Raw genomic sequence first — 21,981 nt, 5'->3', positions numbered from 1 at the left:
CAGCAGCATTTTAGAAATAGCCACAGTCATGGAGAGGACAGCAAGTTCCCCATGTGCATCGGCCAGAACACGGTGGCCTCTGTGTATATGGATGTATAACTACATATAAAATCCCATAGGGAAGTTTGATAAAATGGGGTATTGGCAATAGAAACCGGAATTTAATCTCTTTTCTTTTATAATATGGATTGTGTGGGGGTGTTTTGCAGGTGGGATTCAAGCATATGCCACAGGGATTAAGAGCCTTTGATCCTCCAGATGTTGCTGAACTACAGTTCCTAGCAGCCCCAACAAGCATGGCCAAAGGCCAGGGGATAATGGGAGATGCAATCCTGCAACATTTGGAGGGCCAAAGGTATCCCACACCTGGCTTGTGTATGGGTAACAGAAAATATATAGGTGTTCATGTTAGATAATATGTATAAGTTTGAAAGACAGATGGAGTGGGGTGATCAACTATTGAATTGATCCCTCCCTGTGATCAACTATTGAATAAAAGGGCTATCCCACCAAAATTATTTTCACTGAGCCATACCATTCGTATGAATCCCGAAGATTCTCTTGGTTTCAGTTTCGTTTGAATTGTATAAAGTGTCAAATATTATTGGAATCCTTAAGTAGACAAGCAAGAATTTCAGAAATTTATTGCAAAGTTTTACTGCTGGCAATTTACAGAGCAAGAGTTTGCCAATTTGATGATATACAGGTAAAAAAAACAAACTAGCACTTGGTTTTCCTTCCTTGTCAGCATTGCTCATTTCAGAGATGATAGTATGAAGACAGTTCTTCATACAAACCCCAACAAGAGAGTGGCATTTCTATGCTTTTTCATACTGACGAACAGCAACAATATCACCAAAGGTGAGGGTCTGCAAATTCAAGGAGAGATGGGGTGATTAGGACTAGTATGTGCCATTTGGACACAACACAAAGCACCATGTAGATCCTGTGATTCTTCAACAAGCCATTGTTGCAAACATTAGCCAGCCTGCTTGCAGGCTTCCCACAGGCAACTGGTTGGCCACTGTGAGAGCAGGATAGTGCACTAGATGGGCCAGCCTGATCCAGCCAGCCAGCTCTTATGTTCAAAAACTGCATTATATTTATTTCATCAGTATATTGCACAATGTGGTTCTAGTCAAGAACCATTTTACCAAGGGCAAAGATGTTCACATTAGAATGTACCACTGCAGGTTCTGAAAACCATTAGAGTCTGAAAGAAGATATGGAACAAAATGCAATTTCAAGAGAAACCAAGGAATGAAAAGTAATAGAAGAGAAAGCCTCGTTACAGACATTTCAATGATATGTTGAGAATTCTCATTAGATGTCCGAAGATGAAAGTCATGGATTTCCTGTCAGTATGTGACGGCAGGAAGAGGAATTGTTAGAACATCCCCAACTAACTTCCAGCTGAGGTTGCAATCCTAATCTTACTCACCCAGTGAATTAAGTAGGACTTACTGCACAATCCTAACCATGTCTACTCAGAAGTAAGATGGCTACACCTTGACTGTTTTTTTTAAAAAATGTTCATTATCAGTTTAGTTTATTATTAACATTGGAACTGCAGATGTTAATTCTGCTAAACATGTTCTTTATAAATGGTCAGAAGAGGGGGGGGACTATCAGAAAGTCTGAGACATAATAAATACCTCATAGTGTTATCAACATGAGCATATATGGCCTCAATAAACCTTTATTTACTCACCATGACCATTTTACCATCTTTAATTTCTCTAACGAAGTTTGTCTCTTTGCCATCCCATTTCTGTACATGAATTAACTTATCACCATCCATGGTCACCACTGACTGTGGGTATAAAGAACACACACCAGATGTTTCATTTAGAATGGGGCAAGTGTCATTAAGTTTATCCAAATAATTCTGAGCCCATCCAGCCACAGTTAAAGACTTTCAAAATCTCGATTATCAATGGAAAAATTAATCATATGTTTAAATCTCTGAATTATTAGTTTGAAGCATTTATTTCAAAACAATGAACTTGATAACAATACAGTTAAAAACAGCTCGGTAATAAAATGTATACTATATATATATATAAATAATTTGATTCTTCTATGCATAGTTGGTTTAAATAAAGCTGTACCAGAATTCATATTTGACCTGGTGTAGGGACCATTCACACATTTCAGTGAATTGTAATAGATGTCATCCGACCAAGTCATACTCAGCGTAGACTCACTGAAATCAATGGACTTGCATTTCAGTTCATTGATTTCACTGGGTCTTCTCTGGGTATGATTAACATCATCCAGTAAATGGATTCAATGTTTAGTTGAAATCCTTCACTCTAAAAGTCAGATTGCTAAATACTAATGTGGAGTTTGATCTCAAGTCAAGAACACAGGTTCTGATCAAAACAGAAGCATTTCTGGAACAGAACAAGGACCCATTATTATCCAGCAGATTCTGGACCATTTGAGACATAGTCATGGGATGATGCATAATGGAGTAATGAATGTTCTTCAGATACACTTCCATGCCCAGAGGTCTCTGCTAAGGGGGTGATGCCACTCCCAGAAGCCTTGGAAAAGATGAAAGGCAAGTACAGTGGTACCTCGACTTCCAAATGCCTCGACTTCCAAAGGTTTCGACTTACGAAGTCGGCAAACCTGGAAGTATTTTCGCCGCGCGTGCATTCTGCGCCTGCACAGAAGCGGCGTGCGCGGTCTGCACATGCGCAAAGTGCAAAATCGCACTTCACGCATGCGCAAAATGGACACTTCGACATCCGAAGGTTTCGACTTACGAAGAGTGCTGCAGAACGGATCGCCTTCATAAGTCGAGGTACCACTGTATAGGATCACATCCCCATACTGAATGCATTTATTTAGAACCAGATCTCATTGGTTTGAACAGTTCTTCCAAGTAGGTGTGCTTTGTGTCATAACTTAGGTGGCCCAAAAATTTAATAAAACCCTGTGTCCTCATTGTTTCAATGTGCTGAATAAGTTCAAATCAATCATTCTTTATTTCCTGCCTTCCATAAAACCTGTGCTATTTTTCCTGAAAAAGAGGTGTCAGACCTCACCAAGAATGCCTCCCATGTTCTCTTACAATGGCAATGGGGCCTATCTGAGAAGTGCTGGAACTGAGTTCTGGTGAATTCTGGCTGAAAAACAGCCCTAATTAAGATTTACTTAGTGCTCCCATTGGTAACAGACAAAAAAAAATCTGTATTCTTTTACTTCCTGTCAATTCTGAAAGATTAGCTTTTTTAAAAAATTAAAAAATCTCTGCTGCAGCACAAGCTGTTTCTTACTTACTTTGCAGTTCCTGTCATCTGCGGTAGTTTCATCAAATTCTTCTCCCAGATTGAAGCTGATTTCTGTGTTCTTGAAGGTACTCTGGGTTCTGATCACCACCTTGCCTCCTTCCTGGCAGATGATCACAGTTGGTTTGGTCACATTCCCAACTTGGCGAGTAGCAAAGCCAACTCCTAAGGTTTTTTTAAAATAAATAAAATAAAAATAATGAAACTGGGTTATTTTATATATTGGATTCTGAAGTTTAAAGGAGAGGAGGTCTTGCCACCCCATTCAAAAAATCCTGTTTCCCCTAGAAACAAAGAAATTTTACGATCATCCAGTCCAGTTCCTTGCTCAATGTAGAATCATTGCAGAATGCAATTACAGCACTCATGGCATCCAGCCATCCGGCCCAGCCTTGGCTTAAATACATCCCAGTGAAGTACTTAGATCTCCTTCTGCTTATTTATTGTATTTACATCTCACCATTCCATTGGTCTGTTCAAGACTGCTCACAAAATCAGCACTGGGCAAGAGATTACACCGAATCGAATCAAGATAAAGTGATTGTAATAAAGATGTGAATGTTAAGTCTGCAATCCTAGTGCAGTTACATGGGACTTACATGGGAGTCAACCTGCAAAGGAGAAGATCTCATGAATATTTTTTTTCTGTTCAGTCATCTACTTTGCAACCCATTGCATAGTTGTCTATGCACAGGGAGATCTCCCCCCCTTTTCCAATACTTGCTTGAGCTAGCTCACTGAAAAGCAATAATGAGGATATAGAATCATCAGTGATGCAATCATTATCTTGTCTACTGACTGCTACAATTTGCTCACACAGATGACATTTTTTGCTCTAATCAGCACCAGGTTTATATTTGCCTTTGCTACTGCAACAGATGTCATTTATTGTCCACAAAAAATAAAGCGACACAAAGCATGGGCCGTCCATTACAGAGCTGAGCCAGTGCACCCTCATTGTTCCTCAGCCGCTTTTTGAATTCACACACGAAACAGTTCCCACGACAGCTATACTGAAAGAGAATTTTGTTTCCAATTCTATTATGCTCAAACATTAACTGCAATAAGCATTTTAGTCCATTAATTTCCAATGGAACGTTCCAATGGAACTTTTTAGTAAGTGTGCTTGGTATCGTATTGTTAGGCTAAGATTCCTGAAAAGGCTAAGATTCCTGAAAATATTTACTTGGGAGTAACATTCATTCAAATGATGCTAGCAATATCTATGTACCGGTACATTTACACCCCAGTCCTAACTATATTTTCTTTGAAGCGTTAACTACCAGACTTTTAGAGGACATCTGAAGGCAGCCCTGTTTAGGGAAGCTTTTAATCTTTAAGAAATTAGTGTATTTTAATATTTCTGTTGGAAGCCGCACAGAGTGGCTGGGGAAACCTAGCCAGATGGACGGGGTATAAATAATAATAATAATAATAATAATAATAATAATAATAATAATAATGCACTTGATTTAATAAATATAAGTGCACTTCCAACCGTACATGCTTAGAATCTCAGCCTTAGTTCATTCAGACTTACTTCTTCACAAGCATATTTAGACTTGCAAACAGCATCTACTTAAATTCAAGCATTTGTTGATTACCTCATACTGGTCTAAATTACAGTACATAGTTCATCATTCCTGCAGCAAAGCATGCTTATTCAAAATATTAAAATCATTATTTTTCTGTCAGCATCACAAGACTTACATCACTGCAATGAGTTAGCACACTGCAAAATCCCAAACTCTATAACTGTGCTAAAGAAGAAACAGTCATAAACCGCACGAGTCAATTACCTAGGATGACCTGGCTAAAGCAGTTACTTGTACATACCCAGTGCCTTCATGTACTCATCAAAGTTCTGGCTGTCAATCAGCTTCCAGGTAGCACAGAATGCCTCGACCATTTTGGCTGTTGAATGAGAGGGAGAGGCAGCAGCTGGTGCGAGAGCAGGTGTTACTATTCCTGTGTTCAAATCTTGCACCTTCGCTCCAGCTCTTTACTGATGGAAGAGGCACGCAAACTCGAAAATAACTTAAATTGGAGGCTCCACCCAGGCCTCCTCATTGCTCCTTTGAGGCAGAGTAAAAGGGGGGGGGGAGAGTTGGGGGGAAGGAAGTTTTCCAGTCTGTTAGATGATTGGATCAGGCCACTGGGTCAACAGAGCTGGTTGGACTAGCCATCCTATTCAGATTGGAAATCAGGGGAGGGAGAAGAAGAGGCTCCTTCTGTGAGTGAGGGGAATGTAAAAATGTCTGAGGGTCTTTTAAGTTGTGTTTGAAAACTTGGCACAGGGAGGTGGCGGCCTCAAAAGGGAGAGCCACACAATAAGACATTCAGATTAGTTTCCACTGAAACGCTATATGCTGGTGAAGATTTTTAAAAGACACTGGGCTGTTATTTGTCTTGCAAAGAAAACCGGGGATTAACCCCTTGTTCCCTAAAAAGGGGGAAGTATGAAAGATAGAATTAGCATATCTGCCCACCCCTCCTTTCCCCCAGCCCATGCCAAAAAGGAATGAACTATATCAAGAGGAGGGGTAATATACACTGACTAAAGCGACATTGTTTCTCCAAGGAAAATGGAGGGTATTTAAGAAGTGAGATATAGTATAAAATATTGTTACAACAATGCCACTTAACTCAGTCCACACAAAATGTTCCTCCCCCCCCCCCAGACTTTGAACAGAGACAGGCCCAAAGATTTGTGACTTAACACTGACTGCTTTCCCCCCCTTATGTGCAGAGGTACGGGTCACCAAGAAGACATGCAATAAATCTGTAGTTCATTGATAGAGCACATGCATTCAAAAGGTGTCAGCTTCAATCCCTAGTACAGTGGAACCTCGGTTTTTGAACACCTCGGTTTATGAATTTTCGGTTTATGAACACCGTGGACCCATCTGGAATGGATTAATTCATTTTCCATTACTTTCAATGGGAAAGTTCGCTTCAGTTTATGAACGCTTCAGTTTATGAACAGACTTCCGGAACCAATTACACCCATGCTTCAGTTTATGAACGCTTCAGTTTAAGTACTCCGCGGACCCGTCTGGAACGGATTAATCCACTTTCCATTACTTTCAATGGGAAAGTTCGCTTCAGTTTATGAACGCTTCAGTTTAAGTACTCTGCGGACCGTCTGGAACGGATTAATCCACTTTCCATTACTTTCAATGGAAAAGTTCGCTTCAGTTTATGAACGCTTCAGTTTATGAACAGACTTCCGGAACCAATTATGTTCATAAACCGAGGTACCACTGTATCATCTCCAGGAAGGGTTAGGTGAGAACCTCACCTGAAACCCTGGAAAACTGCTGCAAGTCAGCGCTGACAATATTGAATTAGATGGCGCATAAGGCAGTCTCTTATGTTCATAGCAATAATTTTGGGGAAGGTCCTAGCTCAGTGGCAGAGCATCTCATTTGCATGCTGACACTCCCAGATTTTATCCCCGGCATCTCCCAGTACAACTGTCTCCTGTCTGCAATCCTAGCACTGCTAGTCGCTGTGCTGAGCTGGATGGATTAATGGCCTGACTCAGGACAAAGCAGCTTCCCAAATTGCTAGGTAGATAGCCACTGTGGCAGTATACTGCTTCCCGTCACTGTCATACCTTGCACATACGAAAATGGCGTTCAGGGATAACAAATTCAATGGCCTCTTCTTCCAGTCACCAAAGGAAATCAAGAGAACTGGAGCGACACTTTTGCTGTGCAGGACCAGCTGCCCCAGAGTTACTTGATACATTTTAAGCTAGTTGATGCTGTGGTGTAGGATGCTGAATTTACTGGGATTCTGTTGCTGCGGTATTTGTTGCTTGTACTATATTTTTACTGTTTTATTGTGAATTGCCTTGAGATTTATTTTTAATGGAAGGCAATATAAAATTATTTAAAAATAAATAACTAAGCCCCTCCCTCCATACATACATGCAACAGACCCCCCAAGTGTCCCTATTTTCCAGGGACAGTCTCAGATTTACAGAAGCTGTCACGGTTTCTGATTTGATCCAGGAATGTCCCGCTTTTCCATAGGACGTCCCTATTTTTGTCAGAGAAATGTTCTCCCAGGAAGAGCTCACAGCACTCCTATGACCTTTCGGTTAGGTGGCCAACTTTGGGGTTGGTTTCATTTCTCCCCCACCCATTGACTGGTCAAAAAGGGACATGGCTCTGTATCTTCTTACTATCTAAACACATCCACCATTTGAAAGCATCCTTTTTGATAGAACCAGGGCCATAATGGAAATTTCTCAAGAGACAAATAGCTGCAGGAATCTGCCTTAATCTTTCCACTGTGATAAGGTCTCCTAAACTGTTTAGAAATGATCAAATCCTGTGTGCACAGCTATCTGACTTGGTGAAATTCCATGGACCCGGTGAAATTCCAAAGACTCAGAAGGCTAGATAGTATCATTTGGCTCATCCATACAGTGGTACCTCTACTTACGGATTTAATGCATTCTGAACGCACATTCATAAGTCGAACAAAATTGTAAGTCGAATCCCATAGGCATTGGGAGAAAAAAATTCTAAGTCAGAGCAACCCTATCTAAAAATTTGTAAGTAGAAAAAATCCTATCTTAACAGCATCCAAGATGGCGGACGGAGCTCCATTCGTAAGTAGAAACATTCGTAAGTCGAGTCATTCGTAAGTAGAGGTACCAATGTACTGCCATTTTATGTGGATAGTAAGCTTCTTGTACCGCTAGCAATTTTCCACTACCCATATGACGTTTTTCTCCAAATCCCTGCCTTCCCACACTTTTTGCTCCCTCACTCCTCATACCCTCTCCTTTCCAGAGTGTCCTGGCATGAGATGGTATGTGGCGACTCCCTTTCTCTCTTGAGATCATCTTCTCTCCCAGCTCAGACAACCCTTGATATTCAAGTGCCTTCTAAAAACATTACTTGTATCCCCACCGCCAGCCTTTGCTGTTACATTGTTATAATTTCAGTACATTGCTTTTCATTTATTCTTGCTGTTATGAGGTGTGTTTTAAATTGCATTGCAGATGTTATGTTATGTTGTTATGTTATGTTTTATGTTATGTTATGTTATGTTATGTTATGTTAAAACGTTTGTACACTCCCTTAAGACCAATGTGGGAGGTGTCATAAAAATGTATTAATAATATATTCTAGCTGTGTAGCATGTGTTCCCCACAGCTCAATAGTGTGCTTTGTTAGTCTACGACTTTATCACCAAAGAATAATACAGTTTGCATAGGGGTTTCTGTGTGTTCGGAAGTACTGTGCAGAGAGGAAAACCCATGTCCAAGACAGGTTCTGTTCCTCAAAAGTCCATCTGGCACAAGCCTTATTGAGCTGAAGGCCTGGAACAGCTTGGTCTGCAGGATATTAAATGCTTCACTTCAAATGGGTGCAGAGCGCCATCTACTGCTTGCAGAAAGCAATACCAACTTTGTCTGTTCTTTGCAGCCCCTTCACCTTATCTTGGAACTTTACAGCTTGTTAAAGAACTGTGGAAACAAGAAAGTAAAAGGGTAAAAGACTTTGCAGAATGGTTTCCATATTTTACAGCATTAAGGTAACATATATACACTCCAGTTCATCACATTTAGCTTTGGAAAATAGTCTAGATGCAGAATCACTGACATCCGGGACATGATTGACTTGCATGTGATGAGGAAATGTGACCTGAGTGAATTGTAGGAAAGCATTTACCTTTACCTGTAGCAAAGCATTATCAGAATACTGTGGTATCTACTACTATCAAACATTTCAATTACCCCCTCCCCCAAATATGGAACTCAGTGGGGTGGAACCAGGGCTGGATTTAAGTTTGATGAGGCCCTAAGCTACTGAAGGTAATGGGGCCCTTTAGAAGTCCAGCTGTCCTTTGTCAACAACAAATTGTCGTTGTTGTTTGTGTTGAATATGTGCTATATGGTAATTTATGGACCTAATAGGTATCTAAAGCCATTTGCACATAATAAACAGGAGCCTACACAACACAAAACACTGTTGCTGTATGTAGGCTTTATTTTATATGGTTTTTTATCTTATAATTTGGAAATGTACATCCAGGTTTTTTTCCTTTAAATTTTTTGGGGCCCCCAGGAGAGTGGGGCTCTAAGCTATAGCTTGTTTAGTTTATATGCAAATCCGGCACTGGGTGGAACACAGTGTATTATCAAGCAGGGAATGTGGACATGGAATGAGGTTCGCTTGCACAATGAGACTTTCCCCTCCTCTCTTCCCTGAGTTTCCCCCCCCCCCAAACTTGTTCTGGTTTACGCCTCAACCCTCCAGAATAGACTTAGGGGGCACACAGGAGGGAAGAGGGGGAGAAAGTCTCATTGAGCAAGCAGACCTTTTCCCATGCACACATCTCAGCTGAATCCTGCCCAGAGGCAGGTGGCAACATTTGGTACAAATTGCTACAGATTTGCCATGGAGCACAGAGGGATGAATGCAGCACCTGGTGTGTGAAATAGAGGGGAGGAGAAACCCATTTCCCTATCACAGAATGTTGTTTGCAGCAGAGACCAAGGGATGCTGGAGCTGCACACAATTTTCTTATCAAGAGCCTGGACCCAGCCTGGGTGCAGGCAAATGATGTCACAGGCCTCCATAAACAATACCAAGATAGATGAACCAAAGAACTGACTAATCCTCAGGCCGTTTCCTGTGCTCCTAACAAGTGAGAAAATTCTGCTTTGCTGACTTGTCACTTGCAAGGCCTATAATAACAAGCAATTGCTAGGTATCCAATGTATGCATTTTTTTCCTAGCTGATAGCCAAACTTCCGCTTGGGTCAATTCTTGGCAAGGAAGGATGGGGCTCATCTTGCCTGTTTCTAATGTCTGTATTACTGTACATGATAGTTCCGTATGATGCTGGTGCATGACAAGTGGCAATGATGGCAATTATTGGCACAACTGTACAACCCACTACATTTTGAAACTATGATTACCCAAGGCATCTTTGGCAGTGCCTGGAGACAGATAGTCAGGTTGTGTATCCACAGCAGTGACCAGAGGAGGAGGAGTGCAGAGGAGTGCAGAGAGAAGAAACATCTGTAACAGCGGAACTGGATGCCTTCATCTGCCCCACCTGCAATAAAACATGTCTCTCCTGTATTGGTCTCTACAGCCACAGCAAGTGCTATAACTCTCCAATGGTTTGACTTTACCCCTAAAGGTACACTCTTCCATTGTCTCCCAAGACAGATGGATGCCAACAACAGCAACTTTTGATGCCAGAGCAAATAACGAAGTTGGATGGTACCCCATCCAAAATTATACTGCTATGGGTGCAAGAATTCATACAAGTGTGCTCTTGAATTCCTGTACAAATAACATATGCAGTATATTTTAAATACAACCTTTATTATAAAATGTGAATCAATCCTTTGGTACAGACAAAATATATATTGAAAGAAAATGCTTTGAATGTTGATTTTAACAGGATCAGTTATGAGCCAATAAACCCACATCCTAACTCAAGTGAAAAGTTTGCGTCCCTGGGTCTTATGAAGACACGAGCGACAAAAGACAAACAAAGACCAAATGAAGAGATAACCAATTTCATTTTTCATGCTGAAATGAAATAAAAGTTTAAATCAATTACAAATGCCACTAGTTCACTTTAGAAACTTATGGATACACAGAAGGTTGAGATCACCGAATAAGTCAGATTTGAGAAAGGGCAGTGCAGAATGCTCTCAAAAGGATTTTAAAATCCTAAGTGATCTCACTGCCTTGTGACATTTTGAAGGAGCGAGGAAAGAGTGTTTTTCATTTTCCTCTGTATACCAGGACATCTCTAGGTAGAGTCCAAACTTCAAAAGGGTTTCTTGGGGTTACAGACAGGTGACATTCCATTTCCTCCAAAGATTAGACAGTCTTCTATGTCATAAATAAACGGCTTAATATAGCCTCGGATTCTGGAGAAATTAAAAAATGATAGGGCTGGGGGAAAGAGAGAAAAGGTTACTTTAAATATGAAGAAAGGAGTGCCTTTCCAGATAGTAGCACAACACATGTGCCATTGTTACAAGGGATCCAGAGACATTTCCTACGGTTCAGAGATACTTCCATGTTCTGAACACTCTGTATTCTCTGGCCAGGAAAATGTGGCACTCTGAGCAGCCCATTGCCATGGTGACGGCTGTGTGGAACACAGCTCCCATCAGCCAATGGCCGTTGTTGTGTGACTTGTGCTTGCATGAGAGCCATGGGTTACCTACTAGATTGTCCCCATGGTGCCCGTCCAACATTCCCCATTCCTGAAACAGTGTGTGAATGTGGGGGTTGTACAATTTATTGTCTCCCTATCTCTGCCAGAGAGACTGATCAACATTGTTACCAGTCTATGTAGACAATAACTGAGTTAGATGGGCAAATAATCTGGGCTGGTATAAGGCCGCTCCCGTATGATTCATTTGTTTACATTTTTAGATAGTGCTCCTTTTTGCTGGACTACAGAAGTGCTGCGAGGAGAGTTCCCAGGGACCTCTTAAAACAAAAAGCACACCTGCAAGGCTGTCTCTCCCCCCTCAGTGCCCTACCATTTTATAGCTTTTAGAAATGTATTGTTATTTCTGGCCTTTGAGCTCTCCTGCTCCACTCTGGAGCACCCATCTCCCAGGATTCATTTTCTACTTTCTTTTTTAAAGCCTTGGTCAAGCTCCGTTGCTGCAGCACAGTGAACCCTACATCTTTTACATTAGTACAGTGCACCACCAGCTCTCAATCAGGGCTAGGAATGTTTCACATTAAACACAAATATAGAAATGTTTTGGATTTATCCTCTGCAAAGCCCTCAAGAGATCAACCTAACAGCAGCAAGTATTGGGGCGGTTGTTGTATTTGATTATTTACACCGTATCCGAGAGGATATGCTGGAGCTGATTTCGTTACAGGACTGAAAACAAATCTAAAACCTTGACATGCATTCTGCAGACATTGGCTGTGGACCTATAGTACACAAATAACTTGTTATTTCGTGGATTAAGTAACACCACCGAAAACCTTCAACAGCTCCTTATTCGTGTCTGCCAGCTGTTTGAAGTATTGTGTATTTCAGAGTCTTGCATACGCTGGGAGTGGAATCTGTTGGCGATCGCCACAAACCAAGCATTTCACAATTATTAGGAATCCATGCTCTTCCCTTCCGTTTCTTGATTTTCCGTTGTGGTGTTGGAAGAAGACGTTTCCCCGCCGGCAGCTCCTTCATCTAAAGAGAGATAGGTATGAGAAACAACCTGTTAGATGTACCCTGAACAGTTTGGTCAAAACATTCCGATCATTAGGAGGTTTGGTGAAGAGAATTCCGAGTTAAAAATGGATTATGTTAATATTGGACCATGCAGAATTCAGAGAATCTGGGAGGTTCTACAATCAATGTAAGGGGGAGGGAGTACAGAGTAACCCCCCCCATCATCAAGAGTAGCTCCTCACAGAGTAGCGAAGGAAACACAGACTCCGGGGAGGGAAGTCAGGACACGGAGAGAGAGTGCCCGGGCTCAGGCAGGATGAAAGAGCCCAGACTCCACAGACGGGAGGAGAGAGAAGGGGACCAGGGGGAGACCTCAGCATCTGGGCTGAATGATAGAGGTGGAGATGCTCCTTCAGGTACACAGGGCTGAGGCCATTTAGGGCTTTAAGGTCAGCACCAACACTTTGAATTGTGCTTGGAAATGTCCTGGGAACCAGTGTAACTCCTTTAGGATTGGTGTTATATGGTCCCGGTGGCCACTCCCAGCCACCAGTCTAACTGTTGCATTCTGGATTAGTCATAGTCTCCAAGTCACCTTCAAGGGTAGCCCCACGTTGAGCACATTGCAGTAGTCCAAGCAAGTCATTACCTAGGAAATAGTACAACCCTTGGCCATCAATGAGGGGTAACATCTTGTTCTCAATCATTTTGTCTGCATTACCTTCAGACATTGAGAGCTCAGCTAATTTGTGTGGTAGGTCCGATGTTCCAGCACCAGCAGAAGAACCCAGAATGTCCGGTAAGGCATTTCGGCGACCGGCCCGTCCAGAGGCTGCAAAATCTGTGACCACAGGCTCTACATCAGTCATCTCTGACTTCTTTCCTCATAGCAACATTGACTGAAAAACACAGAGTAAAAAGAAGATTGTCGGCTTCAAGAGTCTAGTGTCAGAGCACAAAGTAATCCTGCTATTTGACAGAGGAAGGTAGCTCGCCTTTTGAAAACCCAAATGTCAGCTGGCTGAAGGGAGAACAGAACCAGTTGTTCCTTAGTAAATGCCAGAGGTTCAGCACACTGATGCTGAAATTTTATCCTCAGAATCCACTTTCCCCTTTCTCTCCATTTCCCATTTGTTCTTCAACCACCAGCACTGAGCAGGCATAATAGAAAACTCTCCACATTCATGACTAGTACAAAGAAAAGCACCCGCGGACTTTCGCAACTTTGAATAGGCAATTTGGTTTTGTGTATTTTGCGGGTAGTTTGGTCAGCCAAATAGAAGGTGACCAGCTTTCTGTGTTATTGTCCTATCTCAGAGGAGCATTTTGTGCACTAAGTTGGAGAGAAAACGTCCCAACAATTCTGAAAGATATGGAAAAAGAGAAAGAACTGAAACTTTTGTTTCAAATGTACAGCACACAGACTGGGAGCTAGCTACAGGCTTCCGACTGAAGAAAATAGATACAAATGGGATTCATAGTACGGTTTTATGGTAATGTGATCTGGTTGCACAACCATAAAAACATGTATTTTCTCAGCAATCCAGGAAGCACATTTTTGAAGTTAGAAAGAAGTACGGCTCTGGTATCATGTGACTACAGTGGGGGGGGGGACCGGGAGCTGCAGCTCTTTAGCTCCTACCAGCCCCAACCAGCATGGAAAGTGGTTCAGTGATGAGCCACAGATGTTCAGCATCCCTGAACTACAAGGGAGAACACCCCCAATTATTTCTAGAGCCTTTCCTGGGGCTGCTGGGAACTTGCAAAGTGCTCTTCCCCATAACAGAACCAGCGATGTGGTTGCTCAGGCACAGAAGTGCAGGTGTGAAGATCTGACCCCATGAAGCAGGAATAATGCAGCAGTGGAAGGGAGATTGTATGTGAAGACCCCTAATAAGAGGAGTTATGATCAGGAAGGATAAGGTGATAAATTCAGATTAGTGCTCTCTCTCCCTCCCTCCCTCCCCAGAGTTTCCATTTGACGGGCCTCTTTGCACCACCCCAGTCCACAACAAGTGCCACCCTTTAAGATCGAATCCCTGATATGAAATAATATTGTACAGGGGGGGGGGAAGCACCGAGTTGAAAAGCCAGGCTTCAAGCTCATTTAAAATGAGAAATAACCGTACAGACCGAATAAACTTTTGCTCACATTAGGATACATGGACCACACCAGGACATACAGCAGGGCTCAGCTGCATATGGAATCACCTAGATTTTAAGATGGAGCAATAGTTGGTGCTGTACAGTGCATCTGATCACATGGCTATTACTTCACAGGACTGCTCTAGTCACAACAAGAACTCCACAGCTATAAAAAGATTTTTTTTTTGGTCATCTGGCCTTCATAAGGGCAGTCGAGGTCATGCACTCAAAACAATGTCAACAAAATACTCCATCTAGCTGAAAACAAGCCACGAGTCATGAAAGCAACTTGATTCAAGATCTGGTTAGTTTACATCCATCCCTATGCATGTTGACTCAGGTGCAAGTCCCACAGTGTTCAACAGGGATTATTCCCAGGTTTGTGTGCAAAACACTACAGACTTTGGCTTCAATCCTGTATTACCATTATCTTATTTGGTTCAGATAAACATATGAGACCTATAGGTATTCAGTGGGTTTTGTTGCATACTATTATGGGGGCGGGGGAATTATGTTGAGCATAATCAGTCTATAAAACCATGTCACTTGAGTTACTGACCTTGTAACCCACATAACCTAGGAGTAAGCCCTACTGAGTTCTGAGTAGACATGTATAAGATTGTGCTTTAAAGCCATCAACAAATTAATTGACATATAATTAAGTGTTTTCTAATTTTTTTTTGGCATTGCAAACCTTTGGTACACATCAGGGCAAGCCTTCAAGTAAAAAACAAAAACTAAGATTTTTCACTGCCAAGTTCTGAGCCATAAAAATATGGCTCAAGAATTAATTTCCAGCTGAAAGAGTTATCCGTCTTTCTGGAAGCTTCCAGTTGCCATAAAGACATTTCTCTTTTGCCAAGTATCAGACCCAGTGTGAGCTTAAAAATGAGCAGGTCTTGCCTGTCTGGTGTTTATCCCTCAAGGGAATATGTAAAATAAAACTTCTGAAACCTGATCAAGATAAACACGTCAATATTACCGTATTTGCTCCAACTGTCACTAATGATTCATTCCGAGACTGTCATTAACTAAAGCATTAAACCCAATGCAAACACAGTTCGCCCAGATGTGGCACAAATTTTTCAGCAGGGATACAAGAAAGGGAGTGAGATTGCTTATTCTTTATTTGGACTATGTCAGCAGCTTATCCTCACTGCCAGCTTAGTTGTAGGAAATGAGTCACAGAATTCACTTCAAGCAAGTAACAAAAAGAACGCAGATCTCTCAAAGCACCATCACGATAGTTTGTCTCAGATTCAAACATGGTTCATAGTTTATGGGAGTGAAGAGTTTGTCCATGGAATATTTTAATGTATGTGCCCATCTCACCCCCTCTGTTACGAGGAAGTTCTGACATACGTGGCCCATTGTTTCCCTCTCCTCTGCTATTATTCCCCTCTGAATGCAAGGCTCATACACACAAGTGCAGGGTGCTGCTGGGAGAGATGGATACAAACACACACTTAATAGTTCACCCAGGAAAGGAAACAGTTCCTTGGGAATTGTTATGAAGCTCAATTGCCTCCACTCCACACAGGGTGCTGAAAGGAAAAGAAAAAAACACATTGCTGCTTGCTGTTTTTAGATTGTCCCTTTTGAAACACTCTCAGTCAGCTGCAAAGATGACGTAAATTCTGTCCTCTTAAAGGTAAGACAATGCTGACATGTGCTAAGATCTGGACTGAGGCAATGGTTCAGATTTCTTGTTGGGGGTTTCTCAGCATAGCTTAAAGGGTTGTTCTTGCATATATTCAAAATCAAATCACAGAAGAACAATTTATATGATCGTTTTATAAATTTAATATATTACGAATCCCATAACTCATATTAAATATAGAAAAATAGCCAGCACCTGCAGATTATCTACTCATAAACAGTAGAGACAGTCTGGTATAGTGGCTAGTATTGAACTGCCAAGTGTCCCTAGCTTGGTTCCCTCTAATGACTGGGGGGGGGGCTTCAAGTTGGGGAAGGCTGATTGACAAAGGAAACCCCTTCAAAGATATGAAGAGCTGTCATGAGGAAGATGGAACAAGCTTGTTTCCTGCTGCTGTGGCAGGTAGGACCCAGACCAATGGATTCAAATTGCAAGAAAAGAGATTCAGACTAAATGTTAGGAAGAATTTTTCAATGGCAAGAGCTGTTTGGAACGGGCTACCTCAGAAGGTGATGGACTTGTCCTTCATTGGAGGTTTTTGAATGGCACAGTGATTCTTTAGCTGGGATTCCTGCATTTAGCTGGGATACCTGAACTTCCACCCCCATCGTTCTGCCCGGACACTGCAGTCCAGCATCGAGGGCCTTCTGGCGGTTCCCTCCCTGCGAGAAGCCAAGTTGCAGGGAACCAGGCAGAGGGCCTTCTCGGTGGTGGCACCCGCCCTGTGGAACGCCCTCCCATCAGATGTCAAAGAGAAAAGCAGCTACCAGATTTTTAGAAGACATCTGAAGGCAGCCCTGTTAAGGGAGGCTTTTAATGTTTAATAGATTATTTTATTTCATTTTTCTGTTGGAAGCCGCACAGAGTGGCTGGGGACACCCAGCCAGATGGGCAGGGTATAAATAATAAATTTATTATTATTATATTATTATTATTATTATTACTATTATTATTATTATTATCACGGTCACTCTGACCTGCACATCACCCCCGGACGTTTCACGGTCTATTGATGATGTGCCAACGACAAAATAAATACCTTCAAACACTCACACACCTCAGACCAGGATAAGGTAAAATAAAACAATATGATTTATTGTGTTCATAAGCTTAATGGTTGCAGTACAAATCTTAGATGTTCCAAATTACAGGTGGTTCCTATACCGGCCTATTACCTCTAAATATAAATTACCGGCCTATTACCGCTAAAGTCAACTAAATAAATATTTGTAAATAATCACACAACTCTGTATCCTGTCTGCCTATAATCACTATCTATTATCCACCTCAATATTAAACCAGCTCTCTCTGTGAATAACCAACCAACTCCTAACTCCACAACAACTCAACTGACTTCAACTACCTCACTGACTCCAGGGGTGGGGTTTTTATACTCTCCCAGAGCCCTCCCCCCTGGGTTCTCAGAGTTCTACTAAGATTAACCCTCTACAACCTGGCTAACTTTTAAGCTGATCGCTACAATTATTATTATTATTATTATTATTATTATTATTATTATTATTATTTAGCCAAGACTCTTCTAACCCTACATTTCCATGATTCTATGAGACAAGGGAGACTGGGGTTCTAGTTTCCACTCAGTCATGAAGCTCACTGGGTGACCTTAGGCTGGGCCGGTGTTTTTCAGACTTGGGTCTCCAGCTGTTGTTGGATTACAACCCCCATCTTCCCTAGCTGGCGGGACCAGTGGCCAGAGTGTTGGGAGTTGGATTGTCAGCTATTGTTGGACTACAAGTTTGAGAAACACTGGGCTAGCCACCATCTCCCAACCTCACTTTCCTTCACAGGGTTGTTGTCAGAGAAAGAAAACCATGTCTACCACCTTTCACTCCTTGGAGGAAAGGTGAGATGTAACTGTAATCACTAAATACATAACTAAAACACAAATAGGCCCACTTACCATCCCTAGTAGTTTCTAAGAAAAGAGCTGTGCACTCTAGTTAGCTGGTGTTACATTAAAAAGGTCTTTTCCTGGGGCACATACATTTGGGCCCTGGTCTGAGGTTCCTCAGCGCTCTCCTAAGATGCTAGCAGAATTCTCTCTACTTAATGGAAAAAGAAACAGAGAGAAGTGATTCAAGGCAGCCATTTCACTAATCGGCACTGCAGCACACACACAGGCTCTGGAATAAAAATCTTATAACAGGCTGATTGAAGTCACTGTGACCTCCAGGCTCTGGAGGATCTTTGTGCGAGATGCCTGCAAGGGGCCCTTCCCTGAGTGGACCTCACTCCCTTATTGGCTTTTGTTGCTACTGTCCATAGCTCTCTACTAAATGTCACCTTTTTCCTTTTTTTAATGCATGGTAGCTATAATGTTAACACTTTATGTACTCTTCTAATATAAATCTCCAAGCGTCATCTCCATACTGTTTTCCTGCTTTAATTAATTAAATGAAATTACGAATAGAAATCTGACCAGCACAAGGGTGACTCAGCATAAAATTGGATTGGAAAGGCAACTCATCCCGCAAAGTAAGCTCATTCTGACTCTATTGTCTATCCAGAACCAGTTTAAAAATCTCCAAATGGCCAGAACACATGCAGTGCATTGCGCAAGAGACAAGGCAGATCCAGGCAGCTGCTTACCTCTAAAAGGGGCTTACAGCTGGTGAGGGCCATATGATTGGATGCAAAGGGTCAGTGCAGTCCTGCCTATTTCCTGCTAAATTGATAAGTGTTGCTTTCCACCTCCATTCTCAACCTTTATTTCATCCTTGGGTATCCCTTCAGATCATATTCTAGCACTTGCAGTGAATTGCACCTCCATCGCTACACATGCATTGTCCCTATATTTCTTTAAAATTAACTTGTCAATGTTGTTTTCCTTCCCTATAACTTCACTTCTAACAAGGCAGATAAGAGCCCTCTTAATTACGCTTACAGGCATCCTGCCAGCCTATTTATACGTTCCTTTCCAGAAAATGCTGGCTGCACAGCTTACTGATAAAACAAAAATGACCCAATTTGCACACAACATTATCATTTATTTTCAACTACGGCTTGATGTGCATGAGTGCATGGCTTGCACCTGTTCCTGACTGGGCCACTCAGGGAAGGAAACAAGTAGAAGTCCATTTCTTCTAAACAATCCACAAACAGAAGACTAAGGCTTCTTGGGAAGAAGCAAACCACGATGCCATTTCATGACTAGCTAAACCGTGGCTTGCTAGTATGAAGCATAACCAACCTAACACTATCTGTGGTAACAAATGGCACAGTAACTGCTTAGTGTCTGGATATTAAGATGTTGCTTTTTCCACCTAGATACCTGTGACCTTTTAACACCTTTTCTGTCAGGTCCATTGCATAGTGCTCCAAAGTGATTTCTCATATTACTAATATGCAGCTGTGCTTAGATGGGTTGGTTTTCATTACATGGCATTTTATTTCCTGTAATAACGGCAGGAAGGAAAAGTGGGAAGGGAGATCTGCATAATCAGTAAATCCTTCAGTAACCCAACACTGCTGCTTTGATATACAGACTGGAGTTGTGCAATATGCATCTTGAAGGACATCTGCAGAGAAAAGTAAGTTACAGACAAATCTACACCCTTTCCCCCCCAAGAACATAAGAATGTGTCCCCTTTTTGAACCATTTGCTCCACCTTAAAAAAAGGGGGGGGGAATGGAAAGGCACTGGGTCTACAGCAAACAGCAGTATGAAAACAGCCAAAAAACGTAGTGGCAACCTTAGCATTCTGGCAAAGAACAGGTTTTGCTTCTCTTCTGAAAATGAAGAATGAAAGATTAAATAAATAAATAAATAAATAAAATATATTACGGTAATTGCCAAGGCTGTCAAATTATCTGCTTCTTAAACTCAACTTCTATAACTTCCTTAATCAAGTATTGCCTCACAGCCTGTCAGCAAAGCAACCTCATTTATTTCCATAAATTAGCATATTCTCTAGCGGCTTTCCTTGCACCAGTAGCTATCCTTAGATCCGTTTGGGAGACAGTCCTCATTTATTTTTCATGTACTGTATAGTTAAAATACAAAATGCAGAAAGAACCAGGAAAACCAAAGCTCGGCGGAAAAAAATGGAGACGGAGGAGACAGCTCATGTCTATGCTAACTTTACCGTTCTATTGCATAGTGGGAAATTCAGAAGCCCAGCAGACACGGAACTGATTTGTTCAATTAGTGTGTGGGGGTTTAACTCTAAGACCCCTGCTTGGTTCTTGGCCCAGATAATATTAGCCATATATTCACAAAAAGTCTCCCTCAGTGCAGCTGTCTGTTCTGGTGCTCAAAAGCTTGCACAACCTGCCCATGTGCTACCAGGCATCATAGCCCATGAATATGCTTTCAGCACCATAACTGTGCACGCTATTCTACCACGCAAACATACATTCTTGGTTTCCTCTCCCTACCTAACTTGAAGGGAAGGTGAGGGTGGTTTCTACTGTTAGAGCAACTGGGAGTCTAACCCTTAGTCATCTGCTGCAAACCACCCAGAGATCTACTGATAGATTCTGCTCTTGACATTCTCCCCTCCCCATATCTCCAGTCTAAGGAAATAACTCTTGGAAGAAGTTGCTGAACAGACTTCTCTTGCCTCACCCTGGATCCCAAGCAGAGGTCCATCTTTGCCTTCGTCACCTGCCTTTGGTTCTTTGAACACTGATCTGCGTTCACCAGAACTGGACTGCCACATGGGCCCCTGGCTTCTCACTAAGCCAGACTTGCTTGAACTCCTGCTTTTCCCCACTCTCATAACATCTGGCTTCTAATCAAAGGGTGAAGGAGATTTTTCACAATCTGTTCCTGCCTCAGTTCCATGTCTCCTCTGAAAACACTGGTAGTAGCATTGTTTTCCTGGGTGGTGGGTGGGACACCTGTGCTATTGGACTCTTTCCACCAGCTCAGCCAGTGTGGAAGCTTTCACTGCTATAAGCACAACAGAAGAACTTCCATACATGTTTTAGGGCAAAAAAGAAAAAAGAAAAAGCTGAAAACCAAAATTAGACAGGGATGCATTATCAAAAGCTGGATTATTGCCCTCTACTCTGAGGCCTTACGTCACACATGGAATTTGCTTGCTCTCAAAAATACATTATGCAAAATCCTTGCACGCATATAGTTTCCAGTAACATTCAGCCAAAGGAAAGATTTCTTCACCTGTCACTGCAGCTTCTACAACTGCATCTTCACTTTTTAATAATTTACCCTGAGTGCCTGTCTTCGCCATAGACAGAGAAGCCAGTTTAGGAGTCAGTTTTATCACAGTGCAGTGATTTAAAGGCCAAAATCAATTCCAAGATATAATCCTGACTTTGGCCATTAGTGTTCTCTTTTCTCCTTAAAAACAGCACCCTCGGTTCTTACATTTACTGAACACATTCTCAGGTCCACTTTACCTTTCTCTTCTTTCTTACTTTTAAAAATATTTTATCCTCAGGGGGCAGCTGGCTGGGAACGTACATGGTAAACAACGCCCAGAACAGGTGAGGTCTGACCAGAGTGGAATAGAGCAGTACAAGAGCTGGCTAATGGGCCATGGTCTGACGTGGGATAAAACAGCTTCCTTTACTATAGTTAGCCACAGTCTTGGCTTTACTCATAAAAAGAAAGCAACAATCTCACAGAGTGTCCCACCTTTGCTACCATTTTATAAGGCATCTCCTTCCACTAAGCCTGATGTTAGGCACGAGTGTTTT

General features: G+C 41.9%; 2 protein-coding genes across 6 annotated transcripts in view; both read right to left on the bottom strand.

Moving 5' to 3' along the window:
* Positions 1 to 618: 618 nt before the first annotated feature.
* FABP7 (fatty acid binding protein 7) lies at positions 619 to 8,787 on the bottom strand. Its single transcript, XM_035109200.3, has 4 exons — positions 5,136 to 8,787; positions 3,292 to 3,464; positions 1,712 to 1,813; positions 619 to 869 (listed from the first exon to the last, which is right to left on the bottom strand). The coding sequence occupies exons 1-4, from the start codon at positions 5,206 to 5,208 to the stop codon at positions 819 to 821; spliced, it is 399 nt and encodes a 132-aa protein (XP_034965091.1). The 5' UTR covers positions 5,209 to 8,787; the 3' UTR covers positions 619 to 818.
* Positions 8,788 to 10,641: 1,854 nt separating this feature from the next.
* The window catches only part of PKIB (cAMP-dependent protein kinase inhibitor beta), a 33,310-nt gene continuing 21,970 nt past the window's right edge, over positions 10,642 to 21,981 (bottom strand). For all 5 annotated transcript variants that reach the window (XM_035109199.3, XM_088666061.1, XM_088666060.1 and 2 more), the window contains exons 2-3: positions 13,213 to 13,390; positions 10,642 to 12,509 (exon numbers count right to left, since the gene is read on the bottom strand). In XM_035109199.3, the coding sequence (XP_034965090.1) occupies positions 12,424 to 12,509; positions 13,213 to 13,360 (234 nt within the window). In that variant the 5' untranslated portion in view covers positions 13,361 to 13,390 and the 3' untranslated portion in view covers positions 10,642 to 12,423. The remainder of the gene's footprint in view (positions 12,510 to 13,212; positions 13,391 to 21,981) is intronic.

This window comes from Zootoca vivipara, chromosome 3, assembly GCF_965207765.1.
Source record: "Zootoca vivipara chromosome 3, rZooViv2.hap1.1, whole genome shotgun sequence".
NCBI lineage: Eukaryota > Metazoa > Chordata > Lepidosauria > Squamata > Lacertidae > Zootoca > Zootoca vivipara.
This window is presented reverse-complemented; position numbering and strand designations above follow the sequence as displayed.

Bases quoted from the DNA above. Each gene is read 5' to 3' on its own strand.
- FABP7 (XM_035109200.3), bottom strand. From the start codon at position 5,208: ATGGTCGAGGCATTCTGTGCTACCTGGAAGCTGATTGACAGCCAGAAC. The intron at 3,465-5,135 runs GTATGTACAAGT...AAAAAACCTTAG, and splicing joins TGAGTACATGAAGGCACTGG to GAGTTGGCTTTGCTACTCGC. The intron at 1,814-3,291 runs GTAAGTAAGAAA...TTATACCCACAG, and splicing joins CAGATGACAGGAACTGCAAA to TCAGTGGTGACCATGGATGG.